Source organism: Trichoderma breve, chromosome 5, assembly GCF_028502605.1.
Source record: "Trichoderma breve strain T069 chromosome 5, whole genome shotgun sequence".
Classification (NCBI taxonomy): Eukaryota; Fungi; Ascomycota; class Sordariomycetes; order Hypocreales; family Hypocreaceae; genus Trichoderma; species Trichoderma breve.
In genome coordinates this window covers 2745928-2764090 of record NC_079236.1, presented here as the reverse complement: position 1 = coordinate 2764090, position 18163 = coordinate 2745928, and the positions used below count along the sequence as shown (strand labels likewise).

Here is an 18163-nt window from a genome sequence, read left to right as displayed (position 1 = left end):
TTGCTATCTGATTATAATTTTTACTCTTCTCGAGTTTCCCTGTCTTCTTGATTCAGCATTTCTTCTTTTCATCATTCGATTTTTAAAAGACTATTTTCTGTTTTACAAACCATTTTGAGTCAAAATGGACCATTGCTCCTCCGTCTCTTCGCCTCTTAGTGACGGGCTTTCAACCGCTCCATCGACACCAGCTGACATGAATCCCAGACCGCTCAACGGACACAGCAAACCTTTTGACGACAACGAAGCAGAAAGCGAGCTTAGTGAGCCCGATAGCAACGTTCATTCACCATCAGGGGTGGGTCTGAATGATCAAGCCGGCTCTATTATCGTTCATGCCAGTACTAACGGTGATCTAAAGTCTTCTCCTCTTCGCGTCACTTCTGAAAACGACGACGAGATTATGACAGATACCCAAAATGAAGCCGCAGTTTCTCACTACCCTAAGCGCAAGCGAAACTCGGTCTTTACCGACCTCAGTGAGAGCAAGATGGAAATCTCTAATGACGGAACAAAGAGTCCTCCTCTCGCACCGGGCCTCAAGTCCAAGCCATCGCGACAGAGTCTGGGAACCGTCCGGGGCGTCTTGTTGGGCCACTGGAGAGACTCGCCAATTCCTGATCCCGAAGGTCGCCATGCAGTGATAGGCTTCATTGACGTTCGTGACCGATTACGTACTCGAATCCAGCCTTATACCGTTGCCAACGAGCCAATCAGCAATGAGTACCCCATGCCCCCGGGTCCTGGCGGCAGCTGGGTTACTTTCGAACGGGTCGTCTTTTCCAAGCATTTGGTTGGCCTTGATCACTTTCAGGTCAAAGAGTATGTGAGGTTGCGAACTGACATTCAGGAAGAGAACGAGGAAGAACGCAAGACTGCGGAGAGAGCAGCAGTCAAGGAGGCCATCCGCAGAGTCAAAGAGAACCCTGCCTTTGATAACCCAGCTACTCAGCCTGCCATAGCCCACGGTCCTGAATTGCCTGACTCGGCCTTTAGCCCCGGCCGCCCAGATGCCAAGAGAAGACGCGTGAGCGGTGGCTTTGCCGCCATCAACCCCGGTGGTAGCAATAGCCCACCGGAGCGTTCGCCTTTGCTGCCATCTCAGCCTGCTCTGCAACCTCGTCCGCCCCATGTTCCGAAGCTGCATGGACCTCTTCCAGGTACCCGGCCCACGCGCATCTTGCTGGGTTATTGGAAGGGCTCTAGCGAGGAAGACCCTAGGGATCGTCACGCCGTGTACGGCATCCTGGGACAGAATGACATGTTCAGAGTAAAAGTAGTTCGTGAAACCCGTGATGGCCGATTTGTCGATGGCAACTTTCCCTCGGGTGCTGGCGCGCTCTGGATTCAATATGAGGAGGTGGAATTTGAACCGCACTTGAAGCCGCTTCAGAGGTCGGAAATTAAAGAATATTGCCGAGTCCGCCAGTATCAACTGGATCAAGGCGAAGTACCCGAAGACCGCATTGGCAACGAAATCAGGGCCGTACATGAAGCCCAGGCTCGTGCGGGCTCCGGCTATAGACACATTCACCAGCCTATTGCTCCATACCACCCTATCGCTGCTGACGACTCAGACTTGGCAAATGGCCGGTCAGACGTTGGTGGAGCTCAGCACGAACTCCGGCAGTCGCGCCGCGGGGAATCTCGGGCTGCTCCTCGACAGTCTTTCAACGAAAACGACCTCCGTCAGCCACGAGCTTATGCCGAACAGGAACCTCAGCGTCCAGACTCCCGAGCCACGAACCGCGGAATGAACTCAGACGGGATGGAGCGAACCAACGCGCTCGCTCGCAGGGAGATTGCGCGCGTCGAAGCTGCGCAGGGCCGCGCCGACCGCCACGCCATGCACCGAGAACGAGCCGCTGCTCTTGTCGCTGACGCTGCGGCTGCGGCTGCTGCCGCCGTTGTTGCCACGGTCCCGTCCCAAGCCGCCGCCACCACCAACGGCAGAACTCCTCGTTTCCATGAGTCGGAAGATATGCAGCGCCTGAATAAGGTCTGGGCCCGCCAGGAGACTCTGCGCCTTAAGGCTGGCGCCGAAGACGCCAAGGTGTACGACGGTGTCAAGTATGAGCGCAAGACGAATGGGCCGTTTATGGGCAAACTCGTGTCACAAGGAACCATAATCAACATTGATGGGGAAGACTATGTTGAATATCGCGTCCTTACAAAGCCCTCTTTCTTTTAACCGCGTCTTTTTACCCTACCATGCTTATGGTTTAACTTGGGCTCATTGTACAGCCAAGAACGCGCGGAGAGTTGTCACCGTTACAACATCACTCAACACAACGTGGTCATGGATGGAAAACTGCTTTATCAGGATGATCCAAGACTGTTCAGCTTAGAGTGCTGAAAGGCAGCAACAAAGACGGAAATGGACGGGGAGACGATGGATTCCCCACTGACTTGATTTCCTTTCTTTTCTTCATTCTTCGCCTCTAATTTCTTTTTTCAAGTCTATTGAGGGGTTCGATTACATACATTGCTGCCTAGACGGATATACACGTACTGCGGCGCACCAGGGAGGAATAATGCGACATGCACAGCGGCGTTCTTTCTTTTTCGTTTGGGAGACGGTGGCACGACCAACGTGAATCGAGGTCTTTTTTTCGTTTTGTTTTTCGTTGCACGACGGTTTTCATTTTCTCTTGTTCTGTCTCTTCTTCTATTCAACGGGCTGCGTCTTTCTTTGTCAGGTTCTCCTTTTTCTTTGCTCACCGTTCTCTGTCATGTCGATCCGATTTCTTTCCTTTTTTTCCTTTTTGGTCCTGAATACCCTGTTTCTAAAGCTATGTGGTTGTGCGACGTAATAAATTCCGGGTCGGGATGGTTTTTGCTTTTTTTCTTTTCATCTTGAGGGCTCTCAATAGCTACTAGATGGGCATGCTTCTTATTATCTCATGGGGTAGTTGTTGAAAATGCTCCTAGGCAGTAATTGATACGTCGAGTTCTAAACTAAAACAATAGCTGTCTCTGTGATTCTAAGCTAAGGCAATAGTTGTCTCTAAGTTCTAAACTAAAACAATAGTTGTCTCTGTGATTCTGAAGTAAAACAATAGTTGTCTCTGTAGCTCTAAGCTAAAGCAATAGTTGTCTCTGTGGACCCAGTAGGACGGGGTTACAGATATTTGTACTTTTTACAATAATGTCTCGTGGGTTGTCAGGCGGTATACCGGAATGCCACCGCCCGCTGGTCCTCCCAGTGTGTCGAACGCATAAATATTCAAGAGAGAACTCGGATCACGCCGTCAGGAACTTTGCCAGTCGTGCTAAGGCAGAATGTGTGCTCCAGGACCAATCGAAAGCCTTTCGATCATAAGCCTTTCGATCATAAGCCTTTCGATCATAAGCCTTTCCAATCATAAGTCTTTCCAATCATAAGCCTTTAGCCATTTGCCTCTTGCCATTTGCCTCTTGCCATACGCCGACAAGCTCTGCGCAAAGCCCGCAGCAACCGAGAATGTGCCAGAGTATAAAGAATGGAAAACTTGGTCCGATGGTAGTGCAGTGGACCGAGCAGACTTTTACTGTATTTGCGGCATTGCTCTCTCGCGTTGCTTTCTGTTTGGTATAAGCAGCTGCCCTCTACCGTCATGGCAATTCAAGGTGGCTTGCTGAAGATGTTGATGAGTATTCCTAATTCATTGAGTTCATCGCGAACTACAACTCAGATTCGAGAGATGATTCGGATGATAACTTGGGGCTAAACTTGGGATTGAACTTGGGATTGAACTTGGATCCTTGGTATTGGATTTGGGTGGAGGCTCGGATTGAGGGTTAGAATTTGCGATAGGTGGTGCTGTGGAAACCACCAAGCAACATATGGTATTCACTCCGGAGCATGCCCAAGAGATGAAAATACCGATGGTAGTTTCCCTAATCGCTCTATAAAGAAAGATGATGTGTTGTCTTTCTTCTTTTTGCCGTCTTGACCTTTTTCATGATCTTCGGTCTTATGAGCTTCTAAAGCAGGGTTTATTACTTCGGACAGCTCCGCCTGCTGCATATCTTTGGTCCGAACATGATGCGTAAGAACCGGAGGTCAACCCAGTTTACGCCCTTCTTTGCAGCGTTCTTGGCGATCCTGTTCGACCCGAAAGTGTACGCCGAGGGGCCTATGGCGTATGTCATCGTTTTTGCTACTTTGTGAAATTCTCGTCGCCTGTCTGATTTCCACACTCTTGCTTGTTCCAGGTATGTGCTCTTCAGGTATCTTGCCAGTGTCGACGTGACATGGTTTGGCTCTTTTCCCTTCTTTACTTTGTTGCGCTTGAAGATGGTCGCGAATTGGACACAGGTCAACGATCTTCCATGTGAATATCGATTCCAGTCCAGGAAGTTGACAACGGGCAGTGGGCGGCAAGTGGCAGCGGTATTAGCCACTGATAAAGATGACATGGCGTCGACAATAGAGTCCAGTGGCTTTTTGACCATCCAGTCGTAGAAGCCGTCCCCACGGACAAGAGCTCGGTGCAGCTCCATATTATCCTTCACCTTGGCTGAGGTGGTCTATCTTGTGCTCTCCGGTTAACGGAGGTCCGCTTGTCTGCTCGCGCGTCTGGACTTGGCAACCCCCATCGGAAGGGACTGGATGGCTCTGCAAGTGGATGGAAGAGGGCAACAGCTTCAACTCTTTAAAATATACTATACCATACCATACCATACGGCAGTCATGTGATGATTATCGTCAGGGTGGCTTTGAAGCCATTAGCCTAGGTCCATCAAAACAAAGGGAGTACTAAGAAGCCTTACCTGAACGCTGTTTCAAACTGGTAGCCTTTATTGGCCTTGATCAGGTCCTTGGACTTGGACCGTGCCGTATGGGTTTTGAAAGGTGGTGGGATCTTGTCCACAGCAAATTTGTTTCTGGCAACTTCTACGGGCAAACTGACGACGACGTAGAATGTTTTCCGCGTAATGACATCCAGGAGGATCAGGTTGTTGATGATTGGCTCGTTTTGATTAACCCAGCCTTCTACTTGAGCATCATCTGCGTTGGCAAAGGGCATGCGGAAACCACTGACTGTGACGCAGACTTCATCTGCGAGGCTAACACGAATGACTGTAACGCCCCTCTCACGTCCCTTGGCGTTGGAAAACCGATCAAGGACGGCTTTTGAGGCCTCTTCAAAGGTATAGCTGCATCCTTCGCGAGGGAACTTGATATAGATCTCGGCTTGATCTGATGGTAGTACCGCACCGCCGCCAAGACTTTCATCAACTGCAAATATCTAAGGTTAGATTATGCCATTTGTTAAGATCAAGGAAGATTAACCCACCCTGGTGACCAACTTCAAAGTCTTGTTGCTCATTGCCAATCTGCTCTTTGCCAAGGGGGAGACCTAATATGAAGCCAACCTATGGGTCCATATCTCTTCCTTTGAAGGAGCAAAACTTTGCGAAACACCGTGGCTGTTTTATACTGCCATGTTGTAAGTCTTCCACAAGTTCCTGGTCTATGAGTTTTGGTGTAGAATTGCTCGGGTAGAGATTGCTTAGTGCCGGGAAGTCTTCGATGGAGTTCTTCTCAAACACTTCCTTGTATGCTTCAAATGGTATCAACTCATCAATCTTGTTTGCCGTCATCGATACCTTTTGCTGATTTCTTCGGTATGGACTGCGGCAGCCTCTGCCCGATGCCTTCCGATTGGGCATCTCGCCGATGCATGTGATCAAACACCAACGTATTTTGTGCATATGTATTTCCCATCACTATGGCTATCCGGCACCAATTCCTCCTTTAACTCGCTCATCCACTTCGATTTCTCCTTGCCAGTGGTCATGATGACAGGGTAAGGAAACACCGATGGGGCGTTATCCCTCTTGACGATCGTTGGAAGCCATTTGAGATAAGCCATCGTGTCTTCCACCGAGGTATATACATCTTTTCAAGGGTTGGTCTTTGGTCGCCATCGCCAGCATCGTGTAGTGTGGGAAGAAGGCCGGCTATAATCTTCCCCTGAACATGTTTCGCAGCCAGCATGCAAGCATTACATCCGTCATTATCTCATGCATGGCCATCGAAACTTGAGTTCTCTAATAGCATATTAATGACGTGTACGCTTTGTAGCTCGCCTGAAGGGCCGGCCACCAATAATGGAGTCATGCCGTTGATGTGTTTTCCATTTGGGTCAACTCGGTCACAGTTAAGAACGAGACGAACGACTTCCTGCCTGCAGCGCTGCACAGCCAATCCCAAGGGCGTTTCATCCCAGTCGTATTGCTCATTGGGATCAGCTCGACCATCTTCAAGAAACATACTGGCTACTCCCCTATCTCCATTCGAGTGTTACTATATTCACTCTCGTTAGCTTCGTAGGACAGAAAGAAAGTGACAATCTTCCGTTGTTTATTTTTTGCTTGTGTTCGATCGCTGGCTGGATAATAGCTCCATTAAGGGGGGGATAATGGATACTAACCTTTCAAGAGAGGCTTCCCGATGCGGTACTATATCGAGCTGACATGAAATATGCCGTTGCTAAGATGCGGTGAAGGAGAACACCATCTGCCAAGAGCTGACTTTGGAATTGATGCCAAAGTTCAACAAGTAGTGGGTGATTGCTGATTGGGATTCACTTCCAAGCGATGCTATTAAGTTGAGTAGCTTCACCATTAGTTGGTGTTTTTGCGAAAAGGTATACTGCTAAATGACTGTGGACATAAGGACAATCGGTATGCCGTTCGGTAGTGTTTAATTCAAAGTCATAGCTACTCAGATGGTAGACTAATAGAGGGCGTTTTGGTGTGGTAATGCTGAGTTGGTTGTTTCTGCATTCTCGCGGTGATCGGTTGTGGATGGTGGCTTTTAAAGCGATGAGCCAATTCACTCTCCACAATCGATAGGTCGACATATTCGACCGCACCAGAGATTGCTGCAATGCGAAGTGCGAATTCCAAAGAATCCGGCAATTTCACTAGAATCAGAATCTCGGGTGACGGCGATTTTTGGAATACAGACTGAAATCCTGACTCGTAAATTTCTTCTTTGCCATCATGTATCCTCTCCATTCTAGGTTCTGGGGAAGAGTGACTGTCAACGTAGATAGTAAGCATCTTTATTAGACGCAAAGCATGATTAATACCCAATGCTTGAGAGGTTGAGTTCTTGATCTTCGTGCGATTCAGTCGAAGTATCGCCTATATTCCAGGTAGTTGTGTATGCGTAGGAGGGAGATTGACCTTTTACTTCATGGACGACTACTGTATCGGTTATCGAGAATCGTTGGTCGATGGTAATGGCCTTGTGTAGACAAAGTGGATATTGCTTGGGTGATAATAGTCGGGTATTCTTCTTGTATGAAAGCTTCTAGGGCCCTGCCAGAGTCAAATGGGGCGGTGATGTTGCAAAGGCCGGCATAGGCATTAGATACTTCTTTGTAGATGATGCTGGAGACTATATTGGATAGTTTGTTGCCCATTCGCAGCTAGGTTGTGAGACGATATACGGGGATGCCACGGGTAAAGATGTAGCTTCAGGGCTTTGCAGCATTAAATGCGAGCTTCGTCGGCTGTCAGCAGTCAACATCTAATTTTGCCCCTACCGGGGCAAATCAGATGGTATTCTATGAGATTGCCATCTGTCACTGCCTTTTCGATTTCGCCTAGGAAGGGCGTTCCTGTTCCTCAAGGTGGGCGGGTTGCTGTGAGAGTGCTTGTGCATCTTGGACATGCAATGATAGGTCTTGTGCCCTTAATATATACTATATCATCGACGGGCAAGCGTCTGGCAGCCCTATCGTCATTGAATCGAATTGTTTCGTGTCTCCAATGAGAATTGTTGGGATATTTGGATGTTGCAACGGCGCGACAAATGCGGTACTGAAAGAAGTGACAGCGCGGCCGGAAGGGCAGAGGATATTGTGCTGCACTGAGTTATTATTGCTGCTGGTCGATGTTGACTTGAGTAGGTGTGCGGCGAGCGTCAGACTTGCAAGACTCAACGTCGCCGGCTCGGTAAACCTTCCAGCTTCGTCTACTACAACGAAGGATGACATGAGCGGTTTTGATTCATTCTAAACGTGGTCAGTCATTGCCATTATAGCTACAGAAGTTCTGACGCCACGATCGTTGAAGGTGAAATGCCCCAATGGATTCAATGGCTAGAGATAACTCACGGCATAGTAAAGCTTGTTTGATCTCTTTCTGGTCTCATTTATTGTAGTGCCGATGGAAGCAGAGTATTGAAGAATAGTGTGCTTCTCAAATGATCCTTTTAAGCACTCGCCTCTTCCACTGAATTTCGTTAGAGTGCTGTAATACAGCTCCGTGTTCTTACACAGAGAGACAAAGTTGGATGACTGTCTCGTCCCTTTCCACCCCACCTTCGTAAACAGTGGATAAGAGGGATCGCCTTGTTTGTGCAGTAAGATCGTTGCGGTGAGTGAAAGATGGAGGAGACGAATGCGAAAGGAAGTATGTGGCTGCACCGACCTGGGAGAACGTTCCAGAGCCGACTGGAATGACAACCTTAGCAGTGTGATTCTTCTAGCACCCTGTGAAGTGTATTGGTCATACTGACAGTGACAGTTGGTGATTGTAATGAGGGGTCAAGATGGGATATTGTGGGGAGAAAACGAAAGTAATAAGATGTGTATGAAACATTCCCGTACTGTAAGGGGGTATTCCGAGATGGAACGATTCGTCATGTATGATTTACGAGAGAAAAAGTGTCAGAGTTTGCTGTAGTTGTCCATCTGCTCCAAAGAGGTCAGTAGTCAAGAGCCAATAGCCAGCCAAATGTACATTGAGCTCACTCACAACGTGTAGGTAAAACGAAGGATAATCTAAAAAGTAGTTGAGGCCACTGCTAGTAGTAAACCTCGCACAGGTAGAGCCGCCTCTGTAAGTGGGCGGCACATTGGACTGTAAGCTATCTCCTGGGTATAGAAGAAGAGAGAGAATAAGAAGGATGGAAACTTGAGAAGAAGGGGGAACAAGAGATCTTTATATAATTACTACTATACTACTTGAACGCATCGTGCAGGAGATAGAAAAGAGAGTCGACGTCATCTTTGCCGGGCCACGACATGACAGGCAAGAGTGAATATGCTTCTACAACTGAATAACTTGATTCTCATCGATTTGGTGAAACAGACCACGTATGAGTAGCAACGGATAGAGAAGTTGTTATCCGCGCAGATTTTTCACGAGAGCAAGAGAGTGGAAGACGATTCAAAGCCTCCTGGCCGATCAACTCAGTAAGATGACATTAGATAATGCTTCGTAAAAGGCATATGAAGCTCTAGAGATGCGAAAGACCGTGACTTAATTTAGCCTTTAGACTGGTGTATCACATGTCATGAACTAACAACATCAGTAACTTGGCCATCAAGGTCATCATCACGTACTCATCAGCAAGCGAGTAGCCGCGCAAGGTAACCCGGAATACCGGTGAGAAAGAGGGGTAAAGCAGTCAATGGTCAAAGTCAGAGCATGTGAATTGTTGGGAGCCTTTATGGCGTATATTCGAAATTGTTTGGTTCGACGTTAGTTGTCTAAGCTGTATCGTCTCATTCTACATGACGGCGAATTGAATGCAAGATCGTAAGGATCGTCGAGCAGAGACGCTGCTGGTCTATATGCGCAACGAATCGCTTTGCATCTCAGAGGGTAAACGCCGAGCATTCTCCATCCTACGCAGGCCGCATCCGGCCCCCAAACTTTGTTGATGCCATTTTGCGATCAACTGTGGGTTTAGAATCGGCTTGCTGAGGCCAATAGTACCCGATCCAAGCGCAAAATCAAGGCAAGGACTGGATCAAGCAATCCTTGAGCCTGAGAATGGTCAAACACTGTGCATGCCGCCTCTTCCATCTGTATGCTGTAGACTTTCTCCTTTCCACCCTCGAGATTTGATAGTTGACGGCATCAAACCGTGACTCCTTTTCACAAGCCTGTAGTCGCTAATCGAGTTATAGCCGTCAAAGAACGGTCAGAATCCAATAGCGCTGAACAGCGTATAGCTGGCATACGTCTGGTTCGGAAGAGGGGGGCTCGTTAGGGGCAGCATCCTTGTCGCAGATGTGTTTGTGCAACACTTGACATGATTTACTTTTCGATTGTTTTTGTGAGACTCGGGTTCTTCACATCCTTATTCAGCCAGCGGGTTCGCGTGTATGGTTACTTTCTCTATGCGAAACGGCTCCTTTGGACGACTCTTCTTGTCCACCTCGACAGCCTCCATCTTGGCCAGTGTCACGAGGCCCTCGTCACCGATAACTTTGCCAAACACGGTGTTCAAGCCGTCCAGATGGGGCGCTTTGTCAAAGGTGATGAAGAACTGTGAACCGTTTGTGCCAGGACCTTTGTTGGCCATGGAAACGAAGCCCCTGCCGCTGTGTCTCAGGGCGGGTCGTATCTCGTCTTCGAAAGGGGCGCCCCATATGGACTGTCCGCCCTTCGGGTTCTCGGCGGTCGGATTGGCGGGAGCTCCTGTTTGCACCATGAACTTTGGAATTAGACGGTGGAAGGGCGACTGGTCGTAGTAGCCGGAGGCGCAGAGGGCGAGAAAGTTCTATTGCGGTTCGTTAGCAGCGGTCCTGGAATCTGAAAAGTTTGGAGGAGGGAAACATGCCTCGGCTGTCTTGGGGACGCTCTCGCAAAAGACCTCAATCTTGATGTCGCCCAGCGACGTGTGAAGCGTGACAGACATCGTGTCGCTGGACTGAAGAATTTGTGTCCAACTGTAATATCCAGAGTGTGAATGTTTGTTCGGGCTGAAACAAAAAGTCGATTTGCTATGGATGGCCAGAGCTTCAAGGCGGCTGTTGAAGCTCAGCCCAGTCTAAACCGCATCGGGACCAGGGTGGACGCTATCTCTTTGCGGTACTGCTAAGACAATGAAAGTCACTCCACCACAGAATTCGGGTGGAGGGGGTTACATTGCCGGAATAGTACTGCAGCATGTGAGATGTGGCCCGAATCTCGCCTGTTGGGATTCTCGAAGAAAAGAAAAAGGGGCAGAAAACGTGACGAATAGTGGACGAATAGTGAGGAATGCTGATGACGGTTGAGTAATCAGCGGTGACCGGGTGTTGAGCATCTTGTTGCTGTTCCTGGATATTGTTGGATCGGACGAGGCTGACTGCGGCTGTAATACAGAACGTCTGAGTGAGCCCGATGGAGTACTTTGCGCTGCTAGGGACCCTTACCGGGAACCAAACAAACACCAACTAAGCTTGGGTACCTATCTTTAACTCAATCGACGTCAAAGCCACAGCGATCATCCAGACTATCCTTTGCCTATCTCGTCCATCGAGTCCATTTCCGGATACAGTATGCGCATATATGCATACACGTGCAATGTGACATACAAGACATTACCGGTTTTATGAGGAATCAAAGCGCTCCCAATCCAAATGCAAATGCAGACCCTGGAATCTCTCCTCCTGCTCCCATTATGGAGCTCGCCAAAAAAGCCTTGCCGCTCCCCCTGTCGCCGCGGTAAGAACTGGCAAGGGGACAAAGATGCCCGGACGGTGACGCAGTCGAATGGGCCAACGAACGACAGGCACGGTGATGATATTATTACAGGTCCATTTTACTCCGTACGGGGAATGGTAGAGAGACCTGGCGCTGCAAATAAGCCGGACATGTACGAGGTACAGGCACAGTTACGAGCTAAATCGCATACGACACCGGTACGAGGGCGGCTAGAAACAGCACGCGATTAGAATGTGTTAGGTACTCGTTCAATTTGCTCGCAAAGGTTAATCTGCTTATTCTTGCAATTTTTAATCTGATTATTACATTTCTTATAAATATAAGAGTGTCAGGAGTTGTAGTCAAGCACGTGCATGCGGCTGAAAGGGTCGCGGCCATCTCACCTTACGTCGCCTCACCTCACCTGCGTGCAGAATACACGTACCGTGCATGTCATGGACCACATCATGATTTCTCGAACCACACACACAGCGTGCCTCTGCCCTACGGCAACAGGAACAGGCTGAATCCAGACTTGGACGGAGTTAATCGCGGGGTACTTTGCCGTATCCATGAAATGGGCCAGATGGAGCCTCAGCCATAGCGCCAGCAACGCAACAGGGCTGTGGGCTAAGTAAGTAAGATATTAATGGAACGGCCTACATATGAACGTAGATTGTCGACACCCACGCCTTGCCGGGCCGCACACCCAAATCGCAATCCTATTTTGTTTCCTTGCCTCGGAGCTGAAACCAGCGAGCATCTCGGATTTTTCCTCGGCGACAGCGGCGGGAAAGGAGGTGAGACAGAGAGACAGACAGAGATCACGCTTTGAAGCTTATTATTATAACGAGCTCGCCCTGTGTGCATGTGCTTTACCGGCCTTGTTCTGTGCCGTGTCGCTCGTTTTCTGCTTTGCTTTGCTTGCTCAGCTTTGCTCAGCTCAGCTCATTTTACTTCTTTTCCCTTCTATTACCTCTCACGCTCACTCATTAACTCACTCGCTCTATTTTTCTGGCCCCCGTTTCCGCCTTGACAAGCTACTGCTGCTGCTCCTCCTGGACATAATTAGCTCCATCAGTAAGCTCAAGCTTCCTGTCCTCAGAGGCGCAGGCGTCATCTCAACCGGGTCCGGCGCCACAAGCCCCCCCGCTGCTGTTCTCGAGCAATCTCACCAACCTGCCTCAAACCGGCGCACAATCCAATTTCTGCTGTCCAATCTATCCTATCGCATCCCCGAATCCTCCCAAGTACCTGGTACTATACTATCCTGTAGGTGCTCCCATCCCATCCCATCCCGTCCCTCTCAGCTTAGCGACCCGGCGCCTTGTCTCGTCTCGTCCTCCCAGCACCAGCAGAGCCGCTGCAGCTCCACAGAAGCTAATGCATCTTGCGGCCAGTCCCCGATTTCAGCTGTCGACGAGGGTCGCCATTGCTCGAGCCGCCTTACCTAAACCACCCCCCAAAAGGCGCCGCTGCTGCTGCCTCTCCTCCTGTCAAACTCGCCTTCCAACCGTCCCTTTGCGACAATCTCGACACCTGCAGCGCCAGCGCGCCGAGGCTGATGCTGACGCTGCTCTCGATTGCTGAGCCCTGCTGAAAGCGAATGCGACCCGGTCTAGGCGATCCGATCCCGCTGGCACGAGCCCTGTGAACCAGAAACCCACCCATCCGCAGCGTGCCAACCCCACCTTGGCATCGACCCGCCTGTTCTTCTTCTTCCTGTGTCTGCGTCTGTGCCTGCGTCTCTGTTCTTGTGCGGTCTGGTATCGTGACGGCTGCTCACCGAAGAGGCCTATGCCTGCTGGTCATCTGCTGTCGGCCCAGGCTTGGGGGATCCAAACACAACAAACTCCCACGGCTCCGAGCCCGCGACTCCACGACCGCTGCCTCGACGCTCTCCTGACATCCAAGCACCGATCTCCAGCTCTGCCGCTGACGTCTCCGCCACCCTCCGCGCATTCGTAATCCTGCGACAACTGCGACGACCACGAGTTACCGCGATAGCATGGCGACCACGCCAGCCAGTGTCCGGGTTTCGGGCCCTCCAAACAGGAGCTTTCTCGTGGGATATCCGGGCATCTCTGCGACTCTGGTACGTTGGCTGTAGCCTGCCATACCTCCCCTCGCCAGCTCCGTCTCTGGTCCGGGGGATGCGACCAAGAGACTCGGCGTCAAGACAAGCTTGTGCTGACAGCTAACCATTCTATAGCCACGGATAGAGGGCAAGGTTGAGATTCGACCGGGCCATGGCTACTCCATGCCCGTGCCCGTGTCTTTAGTACGGATAAGCCTACAGAAGCGCGAGACCATCCACCCCGACGCCGATAGCCTCACCAAGCGACATCTCGGCGCCCCCCGAAAAGAGACGACGGATGTCGTCGGCAAGGAGGTGCTGCTATTTAGATGCTCATCGGGCAAGGACGCCGAGAACGTCATCTCCATGGACCTACCCTTTGTCATCTTCATCCCCTTCGGCCGGGGCGGAGAAGAGACCAACCGAAGAATACCGCCCGCGTCCCTGCAGCTCCCTAGTAGGATCGCTGAGACGTACTACGAGCTTGTGGTGACAGTCCAGCAAGGCCACAGCAACCAATACAGATACAGCTTTCCGCTCCCTCTCCTCCGATACGACACCCTGTCCACCTTTGGCATGTACAACAAGCCTGAAACGAAGATGATTGCGAGCGACAACCTCGTCAACCTCGGCATCAACCTACCGCGCTGGAGCTACGGCCCCAACGATCCCATTACCGTATACATCAAGATATCTCCCAACCCCGACTGGTGGAAAAAGGCCCAGAAGGTCACGATAGACAAGATCACGCTGGGCATAGAGGAGGAAATTACTTTCAACCCGGAGGGCGACGAACCGACCAAAAAGGTCAATAAGCTAGCGAAGCAAGTCCAGGTTGTCAAGACAAAGTTACCAGAGGCCGGATACGCAACCAATATTGGCCTAGTTTTCCCCTCAAAAGATCTGAGAGACCCCGACGGCATCATCAGGAGGGGCAAGCCGGCTTTTCCCCAGTACGAAGTTGTCTCATTTACCACCTCATCAACACTTTACAAGATTGAGTTTTATCTCAACATCAAGGTATGGCCCTTTTTTGTTCTACGTTTGCCTCTGCCTTTCGTCACAGAGAACCATCACTTACATAGCTCCGCGTAGGTACAACTGAGTGGGGCCAGGGACCTCCAAATACGACAACCCATCGTGATCTGCCCGCTGGATCAGCAAGGCTGCAAGGAGGAAATGGACGCCATCGAAATCGCCGCCAGAGAGGCCTCGCATGTCGACCCGAACAACCCCATGCTTCCAGCCCACTCAATCGTCCTAGCCAACGATCGAGACTCGCTACGAGCCCTGGGCCTGTGTATGGTTGGTGGCCAGAAGAAGCCGTTTATCGAGTGATTTGGTGGATTTTACAACAGAGCCAAACTCAGCATGCCCGACCGGCATGGAGAAATGAGAATTTAAAAAGAGTCAGAAAAGATGTGCGCCAAGAAGCGATTATCTCTTCGACTACAGCTGCGTCGCAAAGAGCAACGCATACAAAGTATGCCCTTGCCGCAGGCGTTCGAACACCTGGGAGCATGCTTAAATCAAGCACAAGGAGCGATAGATTATCAATCTGACCCGTCGGCGAGATCAAGCCGAGTGCGATACAGCGAGACGTCCGAGCAGCACCCACTGGCCAGAGAGTTTTGAAAAAGAAGACGATTGGCTATCAACAAACGGTACACCATATACCCATTTGAAAAAGGCGTTTTTATTTTGTTTTTTCTTGTTTGGTCCACTGAGGTGGGAAGTGGGAGCAGCTTCTCTATATTTTGACTCAAGGCATAGTGCATGGCGTTTCTAGGCCACCTCGGACCGCTTGAGGTCTGGGAGGGAAGGGGGGGTTATTTGGGAGGAGGGCTTTTATTTTGGAGACGCTCGCAAGCTGGCTGGGACAATACACGGTTTTGGCACATTGAATGCGCTGGATATGTGCTGGGATGGATTCCGGAGTGCGCGGCTTCTGTTATATAAAAAAATTCCTGAAGCTGGCTTTCTTCTTTTCATGTATTCAACGATGACGAGGCTGATGAGATACTGGACTCTTACTTAATACATGTACTGTAGTATATATATTTCTTGGAGGAGACTGGTTTTTAGGTGTGCTGTACGTTTTTTGTCAAACTGGTTGGTGGAGGAGAAGGGGGGATATCAATCTCACCAAAGAGCAGTAATAAATACCTTATTCATGTATGCCATATGCACAGAAGTGAGATATCTGACAGTGTATATCATGATAATGATACAGAAGCCCGTGAAAGATGATAACCAATGTTCTCTCTCTTCACAGGTCAGTACTAAGGTATATAAGGGTAAATAACATAGTTCCTGTCGCCCTCTCGGGGGTGGTGCAGTGGCCTACCGGACCAGAGCCTCTAGGGGACTGGTACGTATCCGGACTCGTCTTGAGGTAGGCCACTGCACCTTATTCTTCATTTTTGGTCGTGAGTTCGAATTTAAAACAGGCCTCTTTTTTTCTACTCTGTTTGCAAGTATAATGTCCGGGAAAACGTACGCCTTCAGACTGGCCGTCAGAGAGCTCACAAATAATTATACAAGATGCGTACATGCATAGTATTGAGATGCATGGCAGTATTATATATCACGGTATTGATAACAATGAAGAAACTAGCTATAGGTAGATCCTAAGGTATATAGGAGTAAATAATGCAGTTCCTGTCGCCCCTCGGGGTGGTGCAGTTGCCTAGGGAGGTAAACCAGACCCCTTAGGGGGCTGGTACGTTCAGTTCACATTGAGCCTTACGATGATAGCAAGCACCTTATTCTTTTTTGGTCGTGGGTTCGAATTTTGAACAGGATTTCTTTTTTTTCCCTAATATATTTGCGAATGTAATGTCACGAGAAGAGTCTTCCATTTAACTCATACGAGAGAGCGCATAGACGGGCAGATCAAACTCCCTTGGGGGGGCTATTATGATCCAAAAGAAATTGATTGACGATTCTGAAATAGCCAGAAGAGATTAAGCGTAAAGGGGGAGAAGTAACTCAGACTGGTACCTCTGCCTGCTGCTAAACCCTGAGAGAAATCAGGTAGCCACAGGTGCAGCTGGCACTACCTGGCAGCTGAAACGCATTCATGAGAGAAAGTAGGCACCCTTCTGCTTTCTTCTGCAACATTCTCTTTGTTCTCTCGCCTCGTCTTCGCTATTTTGCTCCTCCATACGCACCTCTGAACGTGATCAATCGAACTCGACTGCCATGAATTTATCCACCTCCAACGGCCGAATCCCTTTTGACAAAGGTCCTACCCGCACAATATAAAGAGAGTTCTTGATTTAGCGGAACAGAGATGCTCATCCTGGAAACAAAAGACAGCCCACTCGTAATGGATGAGCCGGCTGAAGCTGAGCCGGGTGCTGAGGAAGGCATCCCAACACCTCGACGCAATACGTTGACCGAATATCTGACTCTGAAGATGATCAATTAGAACAATGAGCTCACTAACTAACACCACGAGAATCACAGACACAGTTTCATTCCTCCAAGAAGCGAAACGAGAACCCAGGAGGTCCTCTTCAGTGAGCAAGTCGTTTGGGAATTTCATGGCGACCTTTCTCCGCTCTTTGAGGATCCCGACGGTACGTTAAGCGCTTTCAGGTAGGGTATCTGAAGACGGAAGTCGCAGATCCCGTAGGCCTTCCTTCGAAGGATCAAACCATTACATACAACGTCCCCCCATAGTGGGTTGCTGCATATCTGGTTTGGGCGTCTGTCAGGGGACACATACTTGTTTATGGGGCTTGTATGAGGCACTCGGTCAAGGGCCTTCAGCGTCTCGACAGACTTTTGACAGATCCCCTCCAAGGTAAAGTTCCCGTCTTTGAAGAGCTCAGAAAACCTGCCATCCTTGACGAACAGCTTTAGTGGGATGAAGTTCCGAGTAATGGAGGATGGTCTGCCGACCTTCACGAGAGATTATCGACCTGGCTGGGGAGGCTACCTCGAACAGCACAGAACCGACACAGGAGGTGATAAGTAGGTCAGCAACTCTCCAGATGACTAACAGGCATCATAGAAACGAAGAACTCCTAGCTGCAACAGTCAGGGGAGAGACGCAAATGGCACACTCTCATCATGATGCAGTCTCGACCTCATCGCTCGTTCAGAATGGCAACGCCCCTGCAAATCGAGCGCTAGAAACCACTCGAAACCACGCAGAGCACTTTGATACCATGATGATACAAGACGCGGAGGCAAAAAGCAAGAGATACAGAAACCTAGCAAATGATAGAGAAATGGACAGGCTGCCAGCTTTTGAAGGGCTCCGAAATCGAACTCTTTCCAAGGACAGCGAACGAAGTAAAGATCGTGAAGGAGCGCCATATTTTTAGGAAACAACACCCACACCATACCTAATACCTATAGTAGTAATCAGTTTACCTCATAGGGCCGAGGGGGGGGGGGTCCTTCTATCTCGTCAGGGTCCAAGAGTGAACAAGCCCAGCGTTAGACCTCAATATCATAAGGGGGGCACAGCGGCATGAATCCCTTTACTTACTCATTTTCTAGCTTGGGTCTTGCCAGTCCTTTTGACCTGCAATTATTGTTGAAGTCGCTGGTAAATACATGTTGTCTGCACGTACATGATCTTATCTATTTCTGTGAATCTCTCCCGAATATCAGGGAGACCTTCTATAATACGCACTATCTCGGTCA

General features: G+C 49.6%; 4 protein-coding genes across 4 annotated transcripts; 2 read left to right on the top strand and 2 right to left on the bottom strand.

The window, feature by feature from the left end:
- Positions 1 to 124: 124 nt before the first annotated feature.
- Positions 125 to 2191, top strand: T069G_08491 (uncharacterized protein; the record flags this gene model as incomplete). The annotated part of the gene is made up of 1 exon (XM_056175701.1): positions 125 to 2191. One exon carries the CDS (start codon positions 125 to 127, stop codon positions 2189 to 2191), a length of 2067 nt encoding a protein of 688 aa, XP_056026650.1.
- Positions 2192 to 3981: 1790 nt separating this feature from the next.
- On the bottom strand, positions 3982 to 5861 carry T069G_08490 (uncharacterized protein; the record flags this gene model as incomplete). Its single annotated transcript, XM_056175700.1, has 5 exons — positions 3982 to 4512; positions 4654 to 4699; positions 4756 to 5224; positions 5283 to 5361; positions 5688 to 5861. The coding sequence occupies 5 exons, from the start codon at positions 5859 to 5861 to the stop codon at positions 3982 to 3984; spliced, it is 1299 nt and encodes a 432-aa protein (XP_056026649.1).
- Positions 5862 to 10093: 4232 nt separating this feature from the next.
- T069G_08489 (cyclophilin type peptidyl-prolyl cis-trans isomerase/CLD domain-containing protein) lies at positions 10094 to 10654 on the bottom strand (the record flags this gene model as incomplete). Its single annotated transcript, XM_056175699.1, has 2 exons — positions 10094 to 10516; positions 10577 to 10654. The coding sequence occupies 2 exons, from the start codon at positions 10652 to 10654 to the stop codon at positions 10094 to 10096; spliced, it is 501 nt and encodes a 166-aa protein (XP_056026648.1).
- A 2778-nt stretch (positions 10655 to 13432) lies between these two features.
- On the top strand, positions 13433 to 14839 carry T069G_08488 (uncharacterized protein; the record flags this gene model as incomplete). Its single annotated transcript, XM_056175698.1, has 3 exons — positions 13433 to 13519; positions 13637 to 14521; positions 14597 to 14839. The coding sequence occupies 3 exons, from the start codon at positions 13433 to 13435 to the stop codon at positions 14837 to 14839; spliced, it is 1215 nt and encodes a 404-aa protein (XP_056026647.1).
- Between the last annotated feature and the right edge of the window lie 3324 nt (positions 14840 to 18163).